The sequence below is a fragment of the Terrapene carolina genome, unplaced genomic scaffold (assembly GCF_002925995.2).
Source record: "Terrapene carolina triunguis isolate 2854851 unplaced genomic scaffold, T_m_triunguis-2.0 Scaffold66, whole genome shotgun sequence".
NCBI classification, from domain to species: Eukaryota; Metazoa; Chordata; order Testudines; family Emydidae; genus Terrapene; species Terrapene triunguis.
The window spans coordinates 82564283-82582239 of record NW_020664417.1 but is presented as its reverse complement, the minus strand read 5'-3'; the positions used below and the strand labels follow the sequence as shown (position 1 = coordinate 82582239).

The window sequence follows — 17957 nt, the reverse complement described above, 5'->3', positions numbered from 1 at the left end:
GCCCTTTTATTTTTACCCGTGTGCTATTTATGAGCCGAAAGACACTCAGGCATCCTATCAGAAAGACAGCCTCAAGCATTGTATGACAAAATGGCTGACTTGCTGGGGAGGCGGACACATCATTGTACAGACAATCAGCCAAAGATCTTGAAGACTGTGCTGAGATTTTAAAAGTTGGTTTTACTTTTCTGTTTGAACAAAACATAATATCCATTGAGCAGCCAGACCACACCTGTTTTTAAAATGTAAAATCCTATACTTTAAGGATGTTACCAAAAATAAAATAAAAAAATAAATCATGGACATTTTCATCTGGATTTCAACATTTTCAAAGTTGTCCATAAAAATCCCTAAAAAAGAAAAAAAAAATCACTTAAAATTAGAAAAGGACTTCTTAGAAACTGGATAAATACAGTGAACACATAAATAAAGAGAGACTTAATCTTATACATTCTTCATGCATTCAGAAGTCCATTAAATTAATCAGAAATCCACTTATTTGTACTGTTTAAGAGTAACCAACAGTACTTTATTACTATGGATGCTTTTTCTTTTTCATAATCTGAGGCTGCCTCAGCTCCTCAGTCCCATGGGCATATGGACAAGATTCAGAAGTCAGAGAACAGCCGTCAGGATGGTGGCTGAAAAACCAGCAGAGACGTGTTTTAAAAGCTTCAGCAGAAAATCTTCGTTTTACTTCTGGCTTGGTTCGCTTTGAGGGTTTCTCTTCTCTCCAGTCACGAATATGAACTCTTCCATTTAGAACTGAGGGTTAAAAAAAAAAAAAGCAAGCATACAAGCCATTACTAGAAATTATGGGGATTACACTGGTCATCTGTGAATACAAATATGTACTATAAATGGGCTATCCAGGCAAAATCAAAGTGCACTGTATAGGTCAGGGGTTGGCAACCTTTCAGAAGTGGTGTGCCGAGTCTTCATTTATTCACTCTGATTTAAGGTTTCGTGTGCCAGTAATACATTTTAACGTTTTTAGAAAATCTCTTTCTATAAGTTTATAATATATAACTAAACTATTGTTGTATATAAAGTAAATAAGGTTTTTAAAATGTTTAAGAAGCTTTATTTAAAATTAAATTAAAATGCAGAGCCCCCCCAGACCAGTGGCCAGGACCTAGGCAGTGTGACTGCCAATGAAAATCAGCTTGCGTGCCGCCTTCGGCATACATGCCATAGGTTGCCTACCCCGGTATAGGTACTTGCATAGGAGTAGAAATAAATGCATAACAAATTGAGAGTGTATATTAAATCTTCTTTGGAGACTATATATTCCCACTTATAGGGGATGTCATTATTATACAGCAAAAACAACAAGGAGTCCTTGTGGCACCTTAGAGACTAACAAATTTATTTGGGCATAAGCTTTTGTGGGCTAATGAATGAATAAATAATGAAACCTACATCTGATGAAGTGGGTTTTAGCCCACGAAAGCTTATGCCCAAATAAATTTGTTAATCTCTAAGGTGCCACAAGTACTCCTTGTTCTTTTTGCTGATACAGACTAAAAGCCTTGGCCATATCCACTAGCACAGGGGTTCTCAAACTTCATTGACCCCCTTCTGACAACAAAAATGACTACATGACACCAGAAGGGGGGACCAAAGCCTGAACCCCACAGCCCTCGGGGGGAGGGTGGAGAGGGGCAGAGGCAAAGCCAAAGCCCAGGGCTTCAGCCCAAGGCAGCAGGCCTGTAACCTGAACCCCGACACCCACAGCTGAAGCCCTTGGGCAGCTTTGGCCCCGGGTGGTGGGATTCGGGCTTCAGCTTCAGAACCCACGTTTGAGAACCGCTGCACTAGCAGGATCAGGGCCAGAAACTGTACATACACATCTGTGACTATATACTGAATTTTATATGTATAAGGGAAAAAAAAGTATAGAAAGCAAGGTAATACACAAGAGAGGAAGAAGAAAAGAGAGGAATGAAGGAAGTAGGAAGGAAGAGGAGATAAACAAGAAAGGAAGAAGAAAACAGGGTAGAAGGATGAGGAGATAAACAATCATTGGCAAATTTCCAGGAGCTATTGTCTTTATGCCATTTAGCCCATGTAATTAGGGACTGCTCCTGTACCTTTTTGGCCTTGTGATAAGCTAATATATATGAATGCATTTTATCCCAGATCTTGAAAGTGAAATCAGTTTAACGTTACTATCTCTCTCAAAACTCAAAGAGAATTGAACAGAGGGATGTTAGTATGTAAGATCGGGTTCAATTATTCCAAGATGTTAGTCCTAAACTGGACCAAATATGTGACTATAAAATGCCAGCACAGATTTGTAATTTTAAGGTCCTGGCTACTTATTCTTTTTGCATCTCTGCCATTTCGGATCTTCTTTGTCAGAAAAAGAAATTGAGCCACCAGATGTCCCTAACTGTCACTCAGTCTTGCGTCACAAACTCTGTGAATGCTGTTTCAAGCAATGTTGCTAATGGCATTGATTGTGCACTGGTGTTGGGAGTGGCATAAAGGACACTTCGTCCCAGAACACACCGGTATAAAAGGAGAGAGCACCCACATCCCCTTCCCATGGTGCGGTGCAGCATGCTCCCAGTCCCACTTATTCCACTGGCCCCATATCCAAATCTCCTCTCCTCAAGTAGCATGCAGACAGCCCCCAAGGAGCTTGGCATAAGGCAAACAGGAGAACTCACTTCCTGCTGGGAGTACCAAATCCTGTCCCACCTTGCTTTGTAGTGGAACTTCACTAGTTTCACCACAAGATGATCATCCACAGAAAGGGCAGAATTAACCCGCAGGACAAGTGTGAACTGCCTCTTCTCAGTGGGTGTTAACTCTGACCCATCTCCGACCTTGTCAACACCAGCACTTTTCCCAATGATGGTACAAAGTTCCACTGGTGGTAGCAACAGAGGGCACACATGTTTATAACCTCTGTGGCATCTAACCCTTTCCAGGGCTAAAACTAATACCATAGAAAGTCCTCGTGTAGATGTAACATTGTCTGGGCTTTCATATTATTCCTCCGGACTGCTATAGTCTGGAACTACCAGGAAGCTTCTACCTACTTCCTCTCAATAAAACAAGAAGAATACACATTTTCTGGCAACCTACCAGTTAATCCACTGGTACCTGGTGACACTCTGGACCAGGGGTAGGCAACCTATGGCACGTGTGCCGAAGGTGGCACGCGAGCTGATTTTCAGTGGCACTCACACTGCCCAGGTCCTGGCCACCAGTCTGGGGGGCTCTGCATTTTAATTTAATTTTAAATAAAGCTTCTTAAACATTTTAAAAACCTTATTTACTTTACATACAACAATAGTTTAGTTATATATTATAGACTTAGAGAAAGAGACCTTCTAAAAATGTTAAAATGTATTACTGGCACGCGAAACCTTAAATTAGAGTGAATAAATGAAGACTCGGCACACCACTTCTGAAAGGTTGCCGACCCCTGCTCTGGATAATTGTCATGGGTCAGTTGACTCCCATATTTCTGCTAACATGGGACTATTGGATCTAAGAACTGAAAACTCTTTATAAACTAACTTTATACAAACCTATGCACCAACGTTTGAAAGTGCTGGTTTTGAGTATTATTCAGCATTATTATTTGAGTATTATAATGCCACAAAAATCCTACAATGACAGCAGCAAAAATAAAACCGAAGAAAATCAACAGAACATTAAAAAAAAAAATTATTTTGTTGTTAGCTTCCTATTCTGCCAGGCCATTGCAGCCTGTATAAATCTGTCAAGCCTCACATAATTAGAGGCTCTAGTCTAGACCAGTTGTCTTTTGTGTTGGCATTTTTCTCTGTAGTGCTTGTTAAGTCCAGACTAAGTCTTAATGAGATGCTCCAGAAGACTTTCTTAATCTTCACTTGACTTCCTTCAACACTGTCACCACTGTGTGTGGGGGGGATGGGGGAGAGGGAGTTTTCTCCAATCTAGTCCAAGTGTGGCATCCTGCTGACAATTCCTGCTACAGTAACAGGTGAATAAGGGGGAAAAGGTCTGTATAGGGAAGCATGCCAGATGCACAGCTCATCCACTACCAGCTGACTGATTAGCAAGGCATCAATCTCATTCTGCCCTACCTGTCAAAGGAAAGATCTACAAATGACGTTTTAGGAAATACAATAGGAGTAAATATAAGGAAAATTCTGCTCATCAAGGAAGTGTACTCAGTATTTTGAAGATCTAATCCAGTAATCTTTCAATTAGATGTAAGTCAAGTCAGAAAAATATAAACAAGAGATGATTAATGAAAATCTCTCTATTCTTTACCTTCAAACACCTGATGATTGTTCCTGAGCAATGTCTGGAGGCCTCCATATTCATTCTTTAATCTCTTTAAAGTCTCTTTGTCTAAATGTTCTGCTACTTCCCTCAAGGAAAGACTTTCTGCAGCGAACAATAATATAGCCATTAAAAAAGGAATGTCAGCTCACCAGACCAGCATAATTGCAAGCAGAATCTACACACTGCAGCATGGTATCTCAGCATTGCAGTTAGAGGAAGCTACAGGATATTTTTGGAGTCCTTTTGTATGGTTTCTCTCCAGAGTAGCAGAAATGTTTTGCTGGTTGATCCATTATAACCACCAGGGTCTTTTCAGCAGCATACCACCTAGCCAGCCAGTTAGTCCCCCTTTTGTAATTGTGCATTTGATTTTTCCTTCTTAAGTGTAGTACTGTATTGAATTGCATCTTGTTGATTTCAGACCAATTCTCCAATGTGTCAAGGTGGTTTTGAATTCTAATTCTGTCATCCCAAGGGCTAACCCCTCCCACCTTGGTTTCATCCACAAATTTTATAAGCACTCTCCCCAGTATCCAAGTCATTAATGAAAATATTGAATAGTACCAGACCCAGGACAAACCCTGCAGGACCCCACTAGATACATTTCCCCCAGTTTGACAGTGAACCATTGATAATTAGTCTTTGAGTAGAGTCTTTCAACCACTTTTGCACCCACTTCATAGTAATTTAATCTCAACCACATTTCCCTAGTTTGTGTATGAGAATGTCATGCGGAACTGTTTCAAAAAAAACTTACTAAAATCAAGAAATAGATATAAGCATTTGCAGACAGGCTTTCAAAAAGTAGCCTTAAAATTGTCAACAATGAAATGTAAATTGAGTTAATTTTTTAAAAGTAAAAATATAGACTATCACCCAGTATTTAAATGTGAAAAAAAGAATCTAGCAAATGATAAAAGAATAGAGTATGAATAGATATTATAAAAATCGAAATGGTATGGCATCTAAGGAGGTTAGCAGAGAAATTTTTGCAAATGACTTTGCAACTAATTAAGATTAGTGTACCAATTACAGGGATTATGGCAGTAAAGAGTTTCCTAAGAATATTCTGTATATTTGCCATAGGAAATAGCATTACAGTACTTTTCATGGTATGTACTGGCAGTGGCAAAACTATAAATTTTAATAGCAAGCATTATTGTATGAAATGTACATTACATGTTAAGAACAATCTTACCTCCTTTATTCCAGGTGTTCAAATGTACGTCAAGTGTATGTTCCCATGGTTTCTCTTGGGTTGCATTTAACAGTAAACTTGCCACGGTCAAAACCACAACATCTACAAAATCCCGAGGGAGAGCAGCACAGTTCCTGACTTGTTCTACTTTTTCTCTGGGTTGAAATCCAGACCACCAGACCCTGTCACCATCTGTCTTTGTCTCATTTGCAGCACACTCCAACTCTACTGCTTGGTCAACGACACAGTTTACAACATGGTGGCTGTCACACTGATTAGATCCAACTGTTTTGTCTGATGTGACCCCAGTGCAGGACTGACGGTTGTTAATATACTGTGTTCTCTGTTTATCGATTCGATCCTCTTGCAGAGGTGGATATGTTCTGGACTTCCCAATGAGGCATACCTATATTAGCAAAAATAAATAAAATTACTATTTATTCTGCACCAAAGGTATTCATGATGCTTTACAGCATCTTTACAGTCCCTACCCAAAAGACTATTTGCAGGATCAGGACTAAAAATGGGTCCCTACTTTAAGGCTCTTACAATGTGAATTTTATGGGATGCAGCAAGGGACAAACAACCTAAATGCTATGGGACAAACAAAGGCAGTAGGAGACTATATGGGAAAAGCAGATATACAATAAGATTTTCATTCCACGAATATGAGTATGATGATGTAGCACTATAAAATGTTACAGCCCCTTTTGCTTCCTTTAGGCCCCTTTTTGTGATGCTAAGTGGGACGTGACAGACCATGCAGGAGACAGATGAATGATTTTAGCCTTTGTATGGAAAATATTGTCTGCAATTATGTACTAATCTGTTGTGGCCTGCCTCTCCAATACAAGCATAATGAACAAACATACATGTGTTATAAATAGCTGGCAGCATTTTAAAATGTCATTAGAAATTACCCTTTTTGTTGAGGGAATTCTAAGGCAATCTTCTTCCACACTGAAGCCACATTTCAATCCTACTTCTGTAACAAAATCAAGATATTCTCTGTACTGTGTCTTCTGGCTTTGCCTTCGGTTATATTTTCCATGGAAATCAAAGAAGCAACAAGGCAGTACAAAGTAGCAACAAGAATAGGAAGACCTGCAAGAAGAATTATTGTTTACTGAATAATAGTTATAGAAAGCTAATTTTATTAAGTGGCTGTATGAAACAGTCAATACCACTTCAGATACAAGCAATAAACATCATTTTAATGGAGTGGCAGAGCTTCTAGGTCAAGCGGTATAAATATGTTCTTCCTTCAGTGCTCCTCTGAGTGAAATAGTCACTGGTTATTTTGAGTGTTTGCTCTAGAGATTTATCATCCCAGTTTAATTTAATACCAAAGGACCAAGGCAGGACCAGGGCTTGCAAACTCTTGCTGCTGGATGTAGTGAGTGGAACAGTTCAAGGTAGTAAGAACTAGACTTGATAGTAAGTGCTTGCAGGATTAGGACTTAAATCTAAGAATAAAATCTAGTTAGATTTATTGTGCCACAAAAACTGGAGAGATGCTAAGTTATTGCAGCTTTCTGTGATGGAGAAATTACACAGAAACCCTATTCTCAGGCTTCCTAATGGGTTATCTACAGAGATAAGTGTTTTGTGAGTAGCAATCGCTCTGTTAAACACCAATCCCTCCCAGTCCTGCAATGAGATCACAGACCACCACATCGTTTTATGAACACTGGAAGCAAAAGTATACAGTTCTCCCAGTGCATGCATATAATAGAGATTAGCAGAAACTTTTTTCCATACCTAGCTGCAATTACAGGTATCCATGGCGTTAGCTCATCTGAATGGTTTCCTATTAGCCAGTCAACATTTGGAAAGAGATAACTGTCATCTGGTCTGATTGCACATTCCTTAAAAAAATAAAATACATTTCGTTCCCAAATTTTTTAGAATTATTGTATTTGACACATTGACACAGTGAGGGCAGCAGTATAAACCCTAAAATAGATTTGAGGGGAACAGCAACAGCGAATGTGAACTGCCAACATTTTTCTGATCTGAACCAAAAGCAAATACTTTTGCCATGCAATGATGTCTTATTGGTGCAAAGCATAAATAAGGCAATAGTAGAAACACATAAAACAAGTCAGATGTAAAGCTAGACAGAGAGGAGACTATAACAACAACAAAAACATACATAAACAGAAATATAAAATTATATACATTTGATTGTATCCCTCTCCCACCACTCTTCTTGTCCCACTTGTCCTCTTAGACCACAATCTTGGAATCTGCTTGGGCAGACTCCTGTGTCCACAGAGAGCCCCAGTGACTTCAATTTGCAGGATCCAGGCCTTAGATCAGCATGTGATTCATCAGAATTCAGCTTCTCTAGTCTGCTTCCCCTCCCCAGGTCCACCTCAAATGAAATCCCATTTTTCCCCTCTACACCCCTTCTGCTCCTCTCTTCCCCCATGGCTACTCACCCTGATGTCATCTGTGTACACCCTCTCACACCTCTACACATCCACTATTCTTTTCCCCTTTAACTTATCACGGAGCTGCCCGCCGGCACACACTAAGTCAGGGGTTGCCAGGATGTGCGTGGGAGCTGGGGACAAGGATTTTGAGGAGGGGGAGAGGAGAGCTTTAATTAGGGAGAGTTGAGCTGTGTGGGCACTCAGCATGTCTGCACTGAGGCATCAGCACCTGACACCTTTCTTCCATGCTACTGCCATTGAGAATGTGCAATAACTAATGTTGGAGACACTCCATAAGGTATCCTGAACAAGAGCAGGAACTGCTATTGGTTTAATTTAAAAATTCAAGAGTGGCCAATACCCAAGATGCTGTCAGCACATGTGAGAGAGAGAAAATTGGAGTTTGTGGCTATTTCACGAGAGGAATCCAAAGACCAGGGAGGAAGAGAGCTACATTTTAAAAAGGAAGCATTTTAAAAAATGTTTCTTCATAAAAGTTAGTAGATTTTTTTCTCAAAATTTCCATGGAAAAATTAACAGTCCTCTGAAGAGTTACTGGGCCAGAGATGGAAACTGAACACAGGATTTTAATATGTCTTTAAATGAAAATCTCTGTACAACCTTAACTCTGGAGTCACTATCAATGCCTTCATTTTACATACAGCGTGCATGCATGTATTTACACACAGTACAGACACACATGCTGCATACACACACACGTTCCTGAAAATGCACCATGTAAGCTCATCCAAATATACTAAACCAAAATGTTTGGTAAATGCCTTTATGTTCTGATAAACAAATTACCACACCCACACTCTATTTTAATTTTGATTGTTCATTTTTGAAACGGTCTGGATTAGCAGTGCTGTATTCTGCATTTAAATAATTATCCATAATCAGATTTGTGTTCATCACGTCTGACAGCAGATTGGTGCTGCGATACTCCACCTGTCACATGCATGAATAATTTTAGTATTGGCACTGCATGCCACAGATTGCAATACTCATACTACAAGTTGTGCTTTCAAAAAAATCAAGCTAAATTAAATAACCTGAGGGTAACACAAAGGTGCTATGAACAGGTGGTTTCTTCTTTTACAAACCCTGTAATTTAAAATTCCCTTAGCCACAAATGCATGTGATGAAATAAGGTTTCGCAATCTTCTCCTCCACCAAACAGCTTTTATAAGGCATTTATTTCAAATGTTTATATATAATTCCCATAGCTGATGTTCATATTTGTAACCGTTTTATGTTCATTTAACCAAGACTGTAACATAATTACTTGCACATTTAAAAAAAAACCCTACAAGACTAATAAAAATTAAAGGGCAAAAGGAAAAGATACTTTTCCTTCTTGTCCCTTCACTATACAATTAAGGGTCCAATGCTGCAAAGCACTGTGTTGAGTGCTCTCAGCTCCTAAAAACGCTCATGAGAATTCAGGGTGCTCAGCACTGCACAAGATGGTGCCCTTGTGGCCTGATCCTGAGCCCAAAAAAGTGAATGGGAAAAAACTTCCAATGACTTCCATGGGGCAGGGCCTAAATGAATTAATATGTAACAGGAGAGAATAGAACATGACTAATTAGTTCAGAAGTGACTAGATGTAGTATATGGGAGTTGAAATAGTACATTGTCTTGTGCTCTAGACTTTTACTTCCCAAACCCTTGGCTTAAATTCTGGCTCTGGACTGCATGGTCTGATAGTCACATTCAGTCTCTATTTGTCCACACTTGAGAGCCACTAAACAGTTTGATACAACTGGCGGTCTCTGTATTCGAGGATGGGGACTGGAAAAGCAGGGATGATGCATGCCAGCACTGAAGTGAATTAGCACTTTGATCTTCAATGACTTGTATAAACTCTGCTGGCCTGATTGAAGCCAATATCAACCCTTGGCATTGAAATTCCTGTTTTTTTAAACTGTGTGGGGAAAAGTTATACTGAACTATTGACATATGTTAATTAACAGCCTCAACTAGAACACAACTATATAGGGAGGTTTTTGTTTTTTTTTTTAAGCAGCTGAATCTGGGGAAACCTTAGGCCTTGGCTACACTGGCGCTGTACAGCGCTGCAACTTGCTGCGCTCAGGGGTGTGAAAACGCACCCCCCCGAGCACAGCGAGTGCAGCGCTGTAAAGCGCCAGTGTAATCAGCGCCTGCAGCGCTGCAAGCTCGCTCGCAGCACTGCACCTATTCCCCTCGGAGAGGTAGAGTACTTGCAGCGCTGGCGGCGCGACTACACTCGCGCTTCACAGCGCTGCCGCAGCATCGCTGTTAATCCCCAAGTGTAGCCAAGGCCTTAGAGATCTTTTGAGAGAGTGGAAACAGGGAAAGTCAATTTCAGGAGTTTAGTGAAAAGAAAACAAGGAAACTTAGGAACAAGGCAACTATCAATCAATGTGAAGATTTGATACACAGAGAACTATGCACAGTTGGATTGAAAGTGAATGTTCCTGTGTTCTAGTTGTTTCTGTTCTCATAAAAATGCTAATGTGGAATTTGAAAGATAATCCATCTTTCAGACCCATTTTCCTGTCCAGTTTGCTGCAGGCTATTATTGTGATGGCTTATTACAAAATAAGCATAGCAGATGATTGTTCCTTTTAAGACTGAACAATAATGCTGCTCCAAAATGGCACACAGCACTGCAAGAGGATTGTGGCTGGAATCATTTCCAGAGTGATTCTATTATGAACGTCTCAAGAATAAGCCAAAAGCTTTTGAACTTTGATTTCCTTGAGGATAGCACTATGTGGTGTTGCTGCGCCACCACTATATAAGCTCTGATCTTTCAAGATCAAAGATTGTATTTATTTTGTGTGTGGGGTGGGGAAGTTACCTATGCTGGTTCTTATAACTGACCACTGGGGGGAAATGGAGCATATGCATGGATACAATATGAAACAGCCATCCCAACCCCAAACTTCCTTGCCAACAACCTACAAACCTGACTATGTTGAACCATCACACTGCAGCTGACAGAACAGTACTCGTATATTCATGCTAAATTAAATAATTTGAAGCAATGAATGATGAATAAATAAAAATAAAGTTACTGTAGGTCGGATTTTTACAATACCTCTAAATGTGTTTGTGGTCCATACATGTCCCATATTTTTCTTCTTCTGATATCAATTCCCCTACCTGGGTACTGAAATATTTGGATTAATAATTGGTTAAAAAATAAAACATAATATCTTGTATTTATAAGTCTTTCATCCCAAAACTTCATACACCCTTGCCAAATCAAGATACAAACTAAATACAGGGATAACTTGATCCACATTGACATGCAGCCACCTCTGTGAAACACAGCAGCACTGCGCAACAGATGGGGTTAGAACCGGAATATCATGTCAAATGGAAAGAGCAGGGGAAACGTAGGTAGTCTGAATATAATTACCCAATTTGGAACTGGACCTGGTGGTTGATGCCTGTTTGGGAAATGCCCTGGTTCTCTGTCTGAGCATAAATAGTCAGAATCTTGGATGGCCATCTCATCTCTGACTCATCCATTGAATCATTCCCAAACACCACTTCCTACAGCACAAAACTGTTCCTTTGCCATCCAAGTACTGACTCTGACCAAACTTGTTTAGCATGTATCTGACAGGATCTCACCATGAGGTGCTATGGCTGCATGCTAAGCTAAGAAACAAGGAATAAATTACCAACTTGACTTTCAGTTTGAGAGTCCCATGTTACACCTGATCAATGAAATAAACATTTCCATGACATTTAAAAACGTTTTTCATGAAATGCCTAAAGTCCTATAAATATTTTTTTTAATAACCATTAACTTCCTTTTCAAATATTTCTTAAAAACGATGAAGAAAATGTGCTGAGATGAAACAGCCAGACACTGAAATTCATGGGATTTTGTTGTATCACATAGAACTCTTCTTTAAAATTTTTGTTTGCATCAAACATTTCTGATAAAAATCAGCCTCGAGGACCTACACATTGTTATGCTCCATGCACACAGCCACCATGTACTGGCAGTCTTTTTCACAATTACATGACCATTTGTCGTGATACGGAAAAATATCTTGTAGCTTTGTGGAATTGGAGGACTTTGGCTTCAATACTAACTTCCCTTCTTCTGAGATACAAATTACAGTAGCAAAATTAAATCCAGAGCATAGGTTCTCTGGCTCATTTAATCTTCTGACTACCAGTAAATGTCAGCTGTTATGTACTTCCTTCTGGGTTAAATGGCAGGGTAACAAGGCCAGCTGCCAGGGAAATCAGCTTAATCACTACTGTTAAGGGATAAATCCTGCAGTGAACCAGGGCTAGTTAGTTTTCTTTCCAAGGATCAAGTTGGTGTGGAGAGCTGTCACTCCAGAAGTGTTCCCCATGAATCCAAAAAGGCAGTACAGGCAACAACTAAACCCACAAACTGTGCCATATAAAGTACAGTCTCTGATACATTTAGTACACACTATATTACCTAGTTTCCTTTTTTGATGCAATCAAACGAACTCCATTTTAAAGCCCCGGCCCACTGTGGCTTTGATGATTAACAGATTACAAAAAAGATTTCATTTCAGGACCCTGAAGTTTTTGTTGATTTTAAGTTATTTCCCATCTTTCTATACCCATAGCATGGTAAGGCTGCATAATTACATTTTTTTTTCTTTTCCTCTACATTAGACTTGAGCAGGAAACAAGTTCAATTAACGGAGAACCACTTATACTAACAAAAAGCTTCTAATCAGTTCTTTTTTTTCCCCCTGATAATTTCAGAGATTCAAAACCTTGCTTTAGTGACATTAATGAAGTGCATTCCAGCTATCAAACATGCCAGATAAAGGAAAAGAGAATCAGAATAATAAACACCTCCACTTTTGTTTGAAAAAATGATTATTTTTACCCCTTCATTGCTCAGAATATGAACCAGCAGACCATTTCCGCATCCTAGGTCTACAAAAGACTGTTTCTTAGACAACCCTTTTTCTGCTCTCTCTTCTTCCCAAAGGATCTAAGCAAAGACAAAAATTAAAACAAGTTTTAATCTCTCAGAGCATTTTCTCAATGACTAAAGTATTTGTGGCCCATTCCTGCAACTCTTATTCACATGAGTAGAGATATGGACTTCAATGGATCTTCTCCTGTGAGTAAGGACTACTCACATGAATAAGGGTTTGCAAGTGGGAGCGCATAATACATTTTCAAGAAAAAAGTTTAAATGAGAGGTTGCATAAGCTAACAATAAAAGTTAATGCCCAGGTGCACTGATGGAGAGGAAGAATGGTTTTAAGTGATTAAGGCACTAGCGCTAGGAGATCTGGGTTTAATGCCCTGCTCTTCCACTGACTTCCTGTGTAATGTTGGACAAGTCACTTAGTGCTTCAGTTCCCCATCTGTAAAATGTGGCTACCTCACAGGGCTGTTGTGAGCATAAATACATTAAAGAGCATGAGGCGCTGAGATACTATGGCAAGGGGGCCCATGTAAATACTTTAGACAGAAATGACAATTGTGGGATCACACAACAGGTGATCAAAAATCTTGATTTGTGCCACATAAATCAACAAAAATGGCCATCTTCCAACCCCTCAGCTAGTGCATCTACCATTTTGCCTCCCTTTTCCACAAGGGTATTTTTTGTGTGTCTTTCCTGATGCCCTTTAAAGCACGCAATGGGAAGTAGTGAAAGTAGATCATTTGTGATTCAGAAGCAATCTGCCCTACTGATCAATTTTCCCCACAGATGGGGGGCAAAAAAGTCTGAATGATAGTACTGTATTACTACTTAGACCTTACTTTATTGCTTTTACCCATAGATTTCTAAGATGCTACCTTTCATGAGTGTGGAGACTAAGGTACAAGCAGGCAAAGTAACTTGTTCACAGTCACACAGCAGTCCAGTGGCAGTGCTGGGGGTAGAATCCAATGATTCCCAAATGGTGCCTTACCCACTGGGCCATGCTGCCTTCAATGGAGGACTGCCTTGACAGGGGAATTCTGTGCATCTTCTAAGTTGTGTAGTTGAGGAGAGTGGCTACCATGAGGCACTCACAAGCCCTACGCTAATGGAGTGAAGCTCCTGCACAGCTTAGGACAGAGAATGGGAAACCTCTTGTCCTCTACCTACTTTCCTTAACATAAACCACACTTTGACTTGTCTGTCCCTCATGCAACCGCACACCTCTGCCAACCGTGCAGTCTGCTGGGCAGCTCCTAAGCCTCACAGAAGTGGAATCCTTCTGCCACAATGCAAATAAATCATATGCACTGATTGTATATTATTTTCATACAGTGGGGACATTGCTAGAATTATTTAATAACACTAAATGAAAGATGTCGAACAAGTTCCTAGTTTACTAGTGTTGCTGCAGGATACTAAGTTTGCTGCAGCACTCAGTGCAGCTCAGCCACATAAATCAGAGCTGGCCTTGTCACATAACATAGGTCTTTATTCGCCATATAGCACACGGGATCTTGCTTAGAAAGCACTTTTCATTGGATGATCTCAGAGCAATTAATTTATAAACATAAATGACTTATTGTCTAATGCCTTAAGGATAAATGTTTCTTTTTGGGCCAATGTAGTAATGACACGTCCTGCCCTGATTAGCTTAACTACCTAAATGAGATATAACAGGACTAGGGATGATAAAAGTGGCTCAAGGAGGACAAGGGTTACAAGAGTGACAGATGAGGAGAGTGAAGCAAGTGGTGAAGGAGGAGAGCAAGGTCATGTGGCAAACAAGGTTAGGGAGGCTCTTCCAGTCAAGGGGGGGGAGGGGGATAGCAGAACAAAGGCATAAAGATTCTCGTGGGAGAAAGAGAGAAAGGTCATGATCCTGCAAAGCACCTAGTACTTCCTATGAAGTTCTGAGCACCCTTCATATTCACATCTAAGCCAACAGAAGTTGAGAGTTCTCAGCACCACCCAGGATTGGACGTCAAGGAACCATTAACATGAGATATGCCTATACTTTGCAAGCTTAAGTAGGAGCTGAGTGGTTAAAGCAGGAGAGTAGCAATAGGTAAGTATTAATACCCGTTTTACAGGTGGTCACACAGAGAATCAGTGGCAGAGCTGGAAACTACGATCCTAGACTCTGCATAATACATTGGCTTTGTGCATCTGCATGTGATGCCGCTCTTTACTTGATGGACAACAGAATGCGACCTACTACTAGTGACAGCTACGGGATAACTCTTTTAGCTCAAGTGAAAGAGGCCTGAGTTGATTGAGTCAAAGGATCATGATTCTAGTCCCAGCTGCACAGGCAATTCTTCTGATAATTCTTTGTTGCCTGCAGGACATGGATTTTGTTATAGGCGCCTATTCTATGACTAAGTACCAGATAGACTGTCTCTCATAATCAGATGTTACCACAGGCACAATCAACTGAGTAGGATTGTTTATGCTTAGAACAAACAAAAATATCAGGAACCCTTTGAACATAGAATTGATGTCTGTGCCTTTGATTGTTGCTAAATTGTTAGTTTCATGGATATTCACTTCATTCCCTCCCACAAGTTGTGATTTTGGTGTATTCCATCAAAATACCAGCTTGTGTTTACATTTTCCACTTTACAGATCACGATATTAAGCATGTTGGCACTGCAGCACAGTTCCTGTGAGGTGCCAATCATCTCCTACACAGATCTAGCTCCTCCCATGTGCATCAATCCATTTCATAACACATATCAAATGTGCCTAGAGAGCATGTCAACTCAATGTGACCCCAGAGCAAAAAGAAGTTCTATGGGTTTCCCTTCAGTTTGGTTGTCAGTGGAAGACAAAGTCCATGAGAAGAGATAAAGGTTCACAATATCCTTTTAAAAACATCTCTTTAACCTATTTACAAATGGCTCAGTAGTGTACACCATAATTCTAATATTTTAAAATTCTGCAAGGATGGATAGAAATATTGCTTAATAATAAGTTAATAAGTAGCGGTGACATTCTGTATCCTTTTGTTCACCCCTTTTACAAGACTATGATAAATTCTGTACAAAGTATGCTTTGCGAGGTATCATTTGAAAACTCATAATTTGCTGATCATTATTGTCCCAGTAAAATATTTGTGGCAACACTGTCTGTAAAGTTATAAGATTCTACTGTATGACATTACTGAGATATGTTCCAAGTTTAGAAAAGCAGGCAGAAACCAGTTCCTCGGAAACAAAAGGGAAACCGACAACTCGCCCAGGTGTCAACAAAATGGACTATCAATCATCTGGTTATGTGGGCATTCTTTGGCAGGAAAAGGGGCATGAGTGAGAAATTTACATGTTGCAAAGGAACAGCTGAAGGTTCCATCCTAGATTTTGTGTCCTGACCCTCAGCTGGAAGTGATTTTCAAAGGGAAAAGAGAACTGTAAGAAAGGGGAATAGATGCCCCAAAATGCTCCCTCTCTCTCTATCCGCAGCAGTCACAATACCTGAAGAAAAGAAACATCTTTGAACTGGGGAAGGGGTCCTGGGTGAAAGGATTCCAGCCAGCAAGACTGCTAAAGTATGTGCTGAGAGAGACCTTTTGCTTTGTATTCACTTAGCTTGTTAAGTTAGGTATTATTGCATTTTACCTTATTTCTTTGTAACCAATTCTGACTTTTATGCCCCATTACCTGTAATCATTTAAAATCTTTCTTTCTGTAGTTAATAAACTTGTTTCATTGTTTTATCCATACCACTGTATTTGAACTGAAATGTTTGGGAGACTCCATTTGAGATAACAAGATTTGTGAATACCATTTTCTATGAGCTTATATTGTCCAGAAGGAAAGATCTGGGCAGTATAACATGCACATTTCTGGGGACAAGTTTGGGACTAGGAATTTGCTGGTGTTGCTCTGCAGTATAATTCAGGAGTGGCTGGCTATAGCCACTATACAGCTGGGAATAATTTACATGCTGGAAGCTGTCTGTGACCAGACCAGGAGTGGTTGCTCTCACAGCAAACCAGTGTAAAAGGCACCCCAGGTTGGAGAATTGAGGGGACACAACTGTTCGACAGTCCAAACTGTACCCTGGGTAATGTCACAGTAGCTTTTGTAACCAATAACTGAATCATTTTAACAATTGTTATTAAAAGAATTACTGTCACTTCATAGGACATACATTATCTCAAGGAACACAATAGGTTAAACTTACAGCCATTGTCACAAAGTACATTTAAAAACAAAAACAAAAAATTCTTAGACAATATTCCGCAAGATGTGATGATCTTACCCCTAAAGAATGTGACTGTATTCCCCTAATATTGGTATCCATCTACAAATGTTATCTATGAAAATAAAATTGTAAGCAATAGTATTGCATTATAAAGCACTGTCCATATGGGAGTATCTTCACTAATATTTTATTTTACAGATGAAGAAGTTGAATCACAGAGGTTATGATTGAGATTTTCAGAGCAGTCTAGGGCATTTAGACTTCCTCAGAAAATGTTAAAAATGCCTCAGTGACTTAGGAGCCTAAATAATTAAGGACAGATTTTCAAAGGTGTTTAGGCGCTTAAAGATCCAGATAAATCCACGTAGGCACCAATTTGCATTTTTAGATGCCTAAATACCTTTGAAAATGTGGCCCTGAATTTCTTTTTCTTATACTGGCACTAGAAAAGGTTCAGAGAAGGGAAACTAAAATAATTAGGGGTTTGGAACAGGTCCCATATGAGGAGAGATTAAAGAGGCTGGGACTTTTCAGCTTGGAAAAGAGGAGACTAAGGGGGGATATGATAGAGGTATATAAAATCATTACTGGTGTGGAGAAAGTAAATTTGGAAGTGTTGTTTTTTCCTTGTCATAACACAAGAACTAGGGGTCACCATATGAAATGAATAGGCAGCAGGTCTAAAACAAATGGAAGTATTTCGTCACACAACCTGTGGAACTCTTTAGCCGTTTCATACCCCTAATAATTTTTGTTGCCTTTTTCTGAACCTTTTCCAATTCCAATATATATATATTTTGAGATGGGGCGACCACATCTGCATGCAGGATTCAAGATGAGAGCATACCATGGATTTATATAGAGGCAATATGAGATTTTC

General features: G+C 39.7%; 1 protein-coding gene across 1 annotated transcript in view; it reads right to left on the bottom strand.

Moving 5' to 3' along the window:
- Positions 1 to 305: 305 nt before the first annotated feature.
- Positions 306 to 17957, bottom strand: part of TRMT44 (tRNA methyltransferase 44 homolog) — a 29425-nt gene continuing 11773 nt past the window's right edge. Inside the window, exons 6-12 of the mRNA XM_029910653.1 lie at positions 12815 to 12922; positions 11018 to 11089; positions 7250 to 7356; positions 6409 to 6592; positions 5489 to 5894; positions 4276 to 4392; positions 306 to 765 (exon numbers count right to left, since the gene is read on the bottom strand). Of these exons, the coding sequence (XP_029766513.1) occupies positions 536 to 765; positions 4276 to 4392; positions 5489 to 5894; positions 6409 to 6592; positions 7250 to 7356; positions 11018 to 11089; positions 12815 to 12922 (1224 nt within the window). The 3' untranslated portion in view covers positions 306 to 535. The remainder of the gene's footprint in view (positions 766 to 4275; positions 4393 to 5488; positions 5895 to 6408; positions 6593 to 7249; positions 7357 to 11017; positions 11090 to 12814; positions 12923 to 17957) is intronic.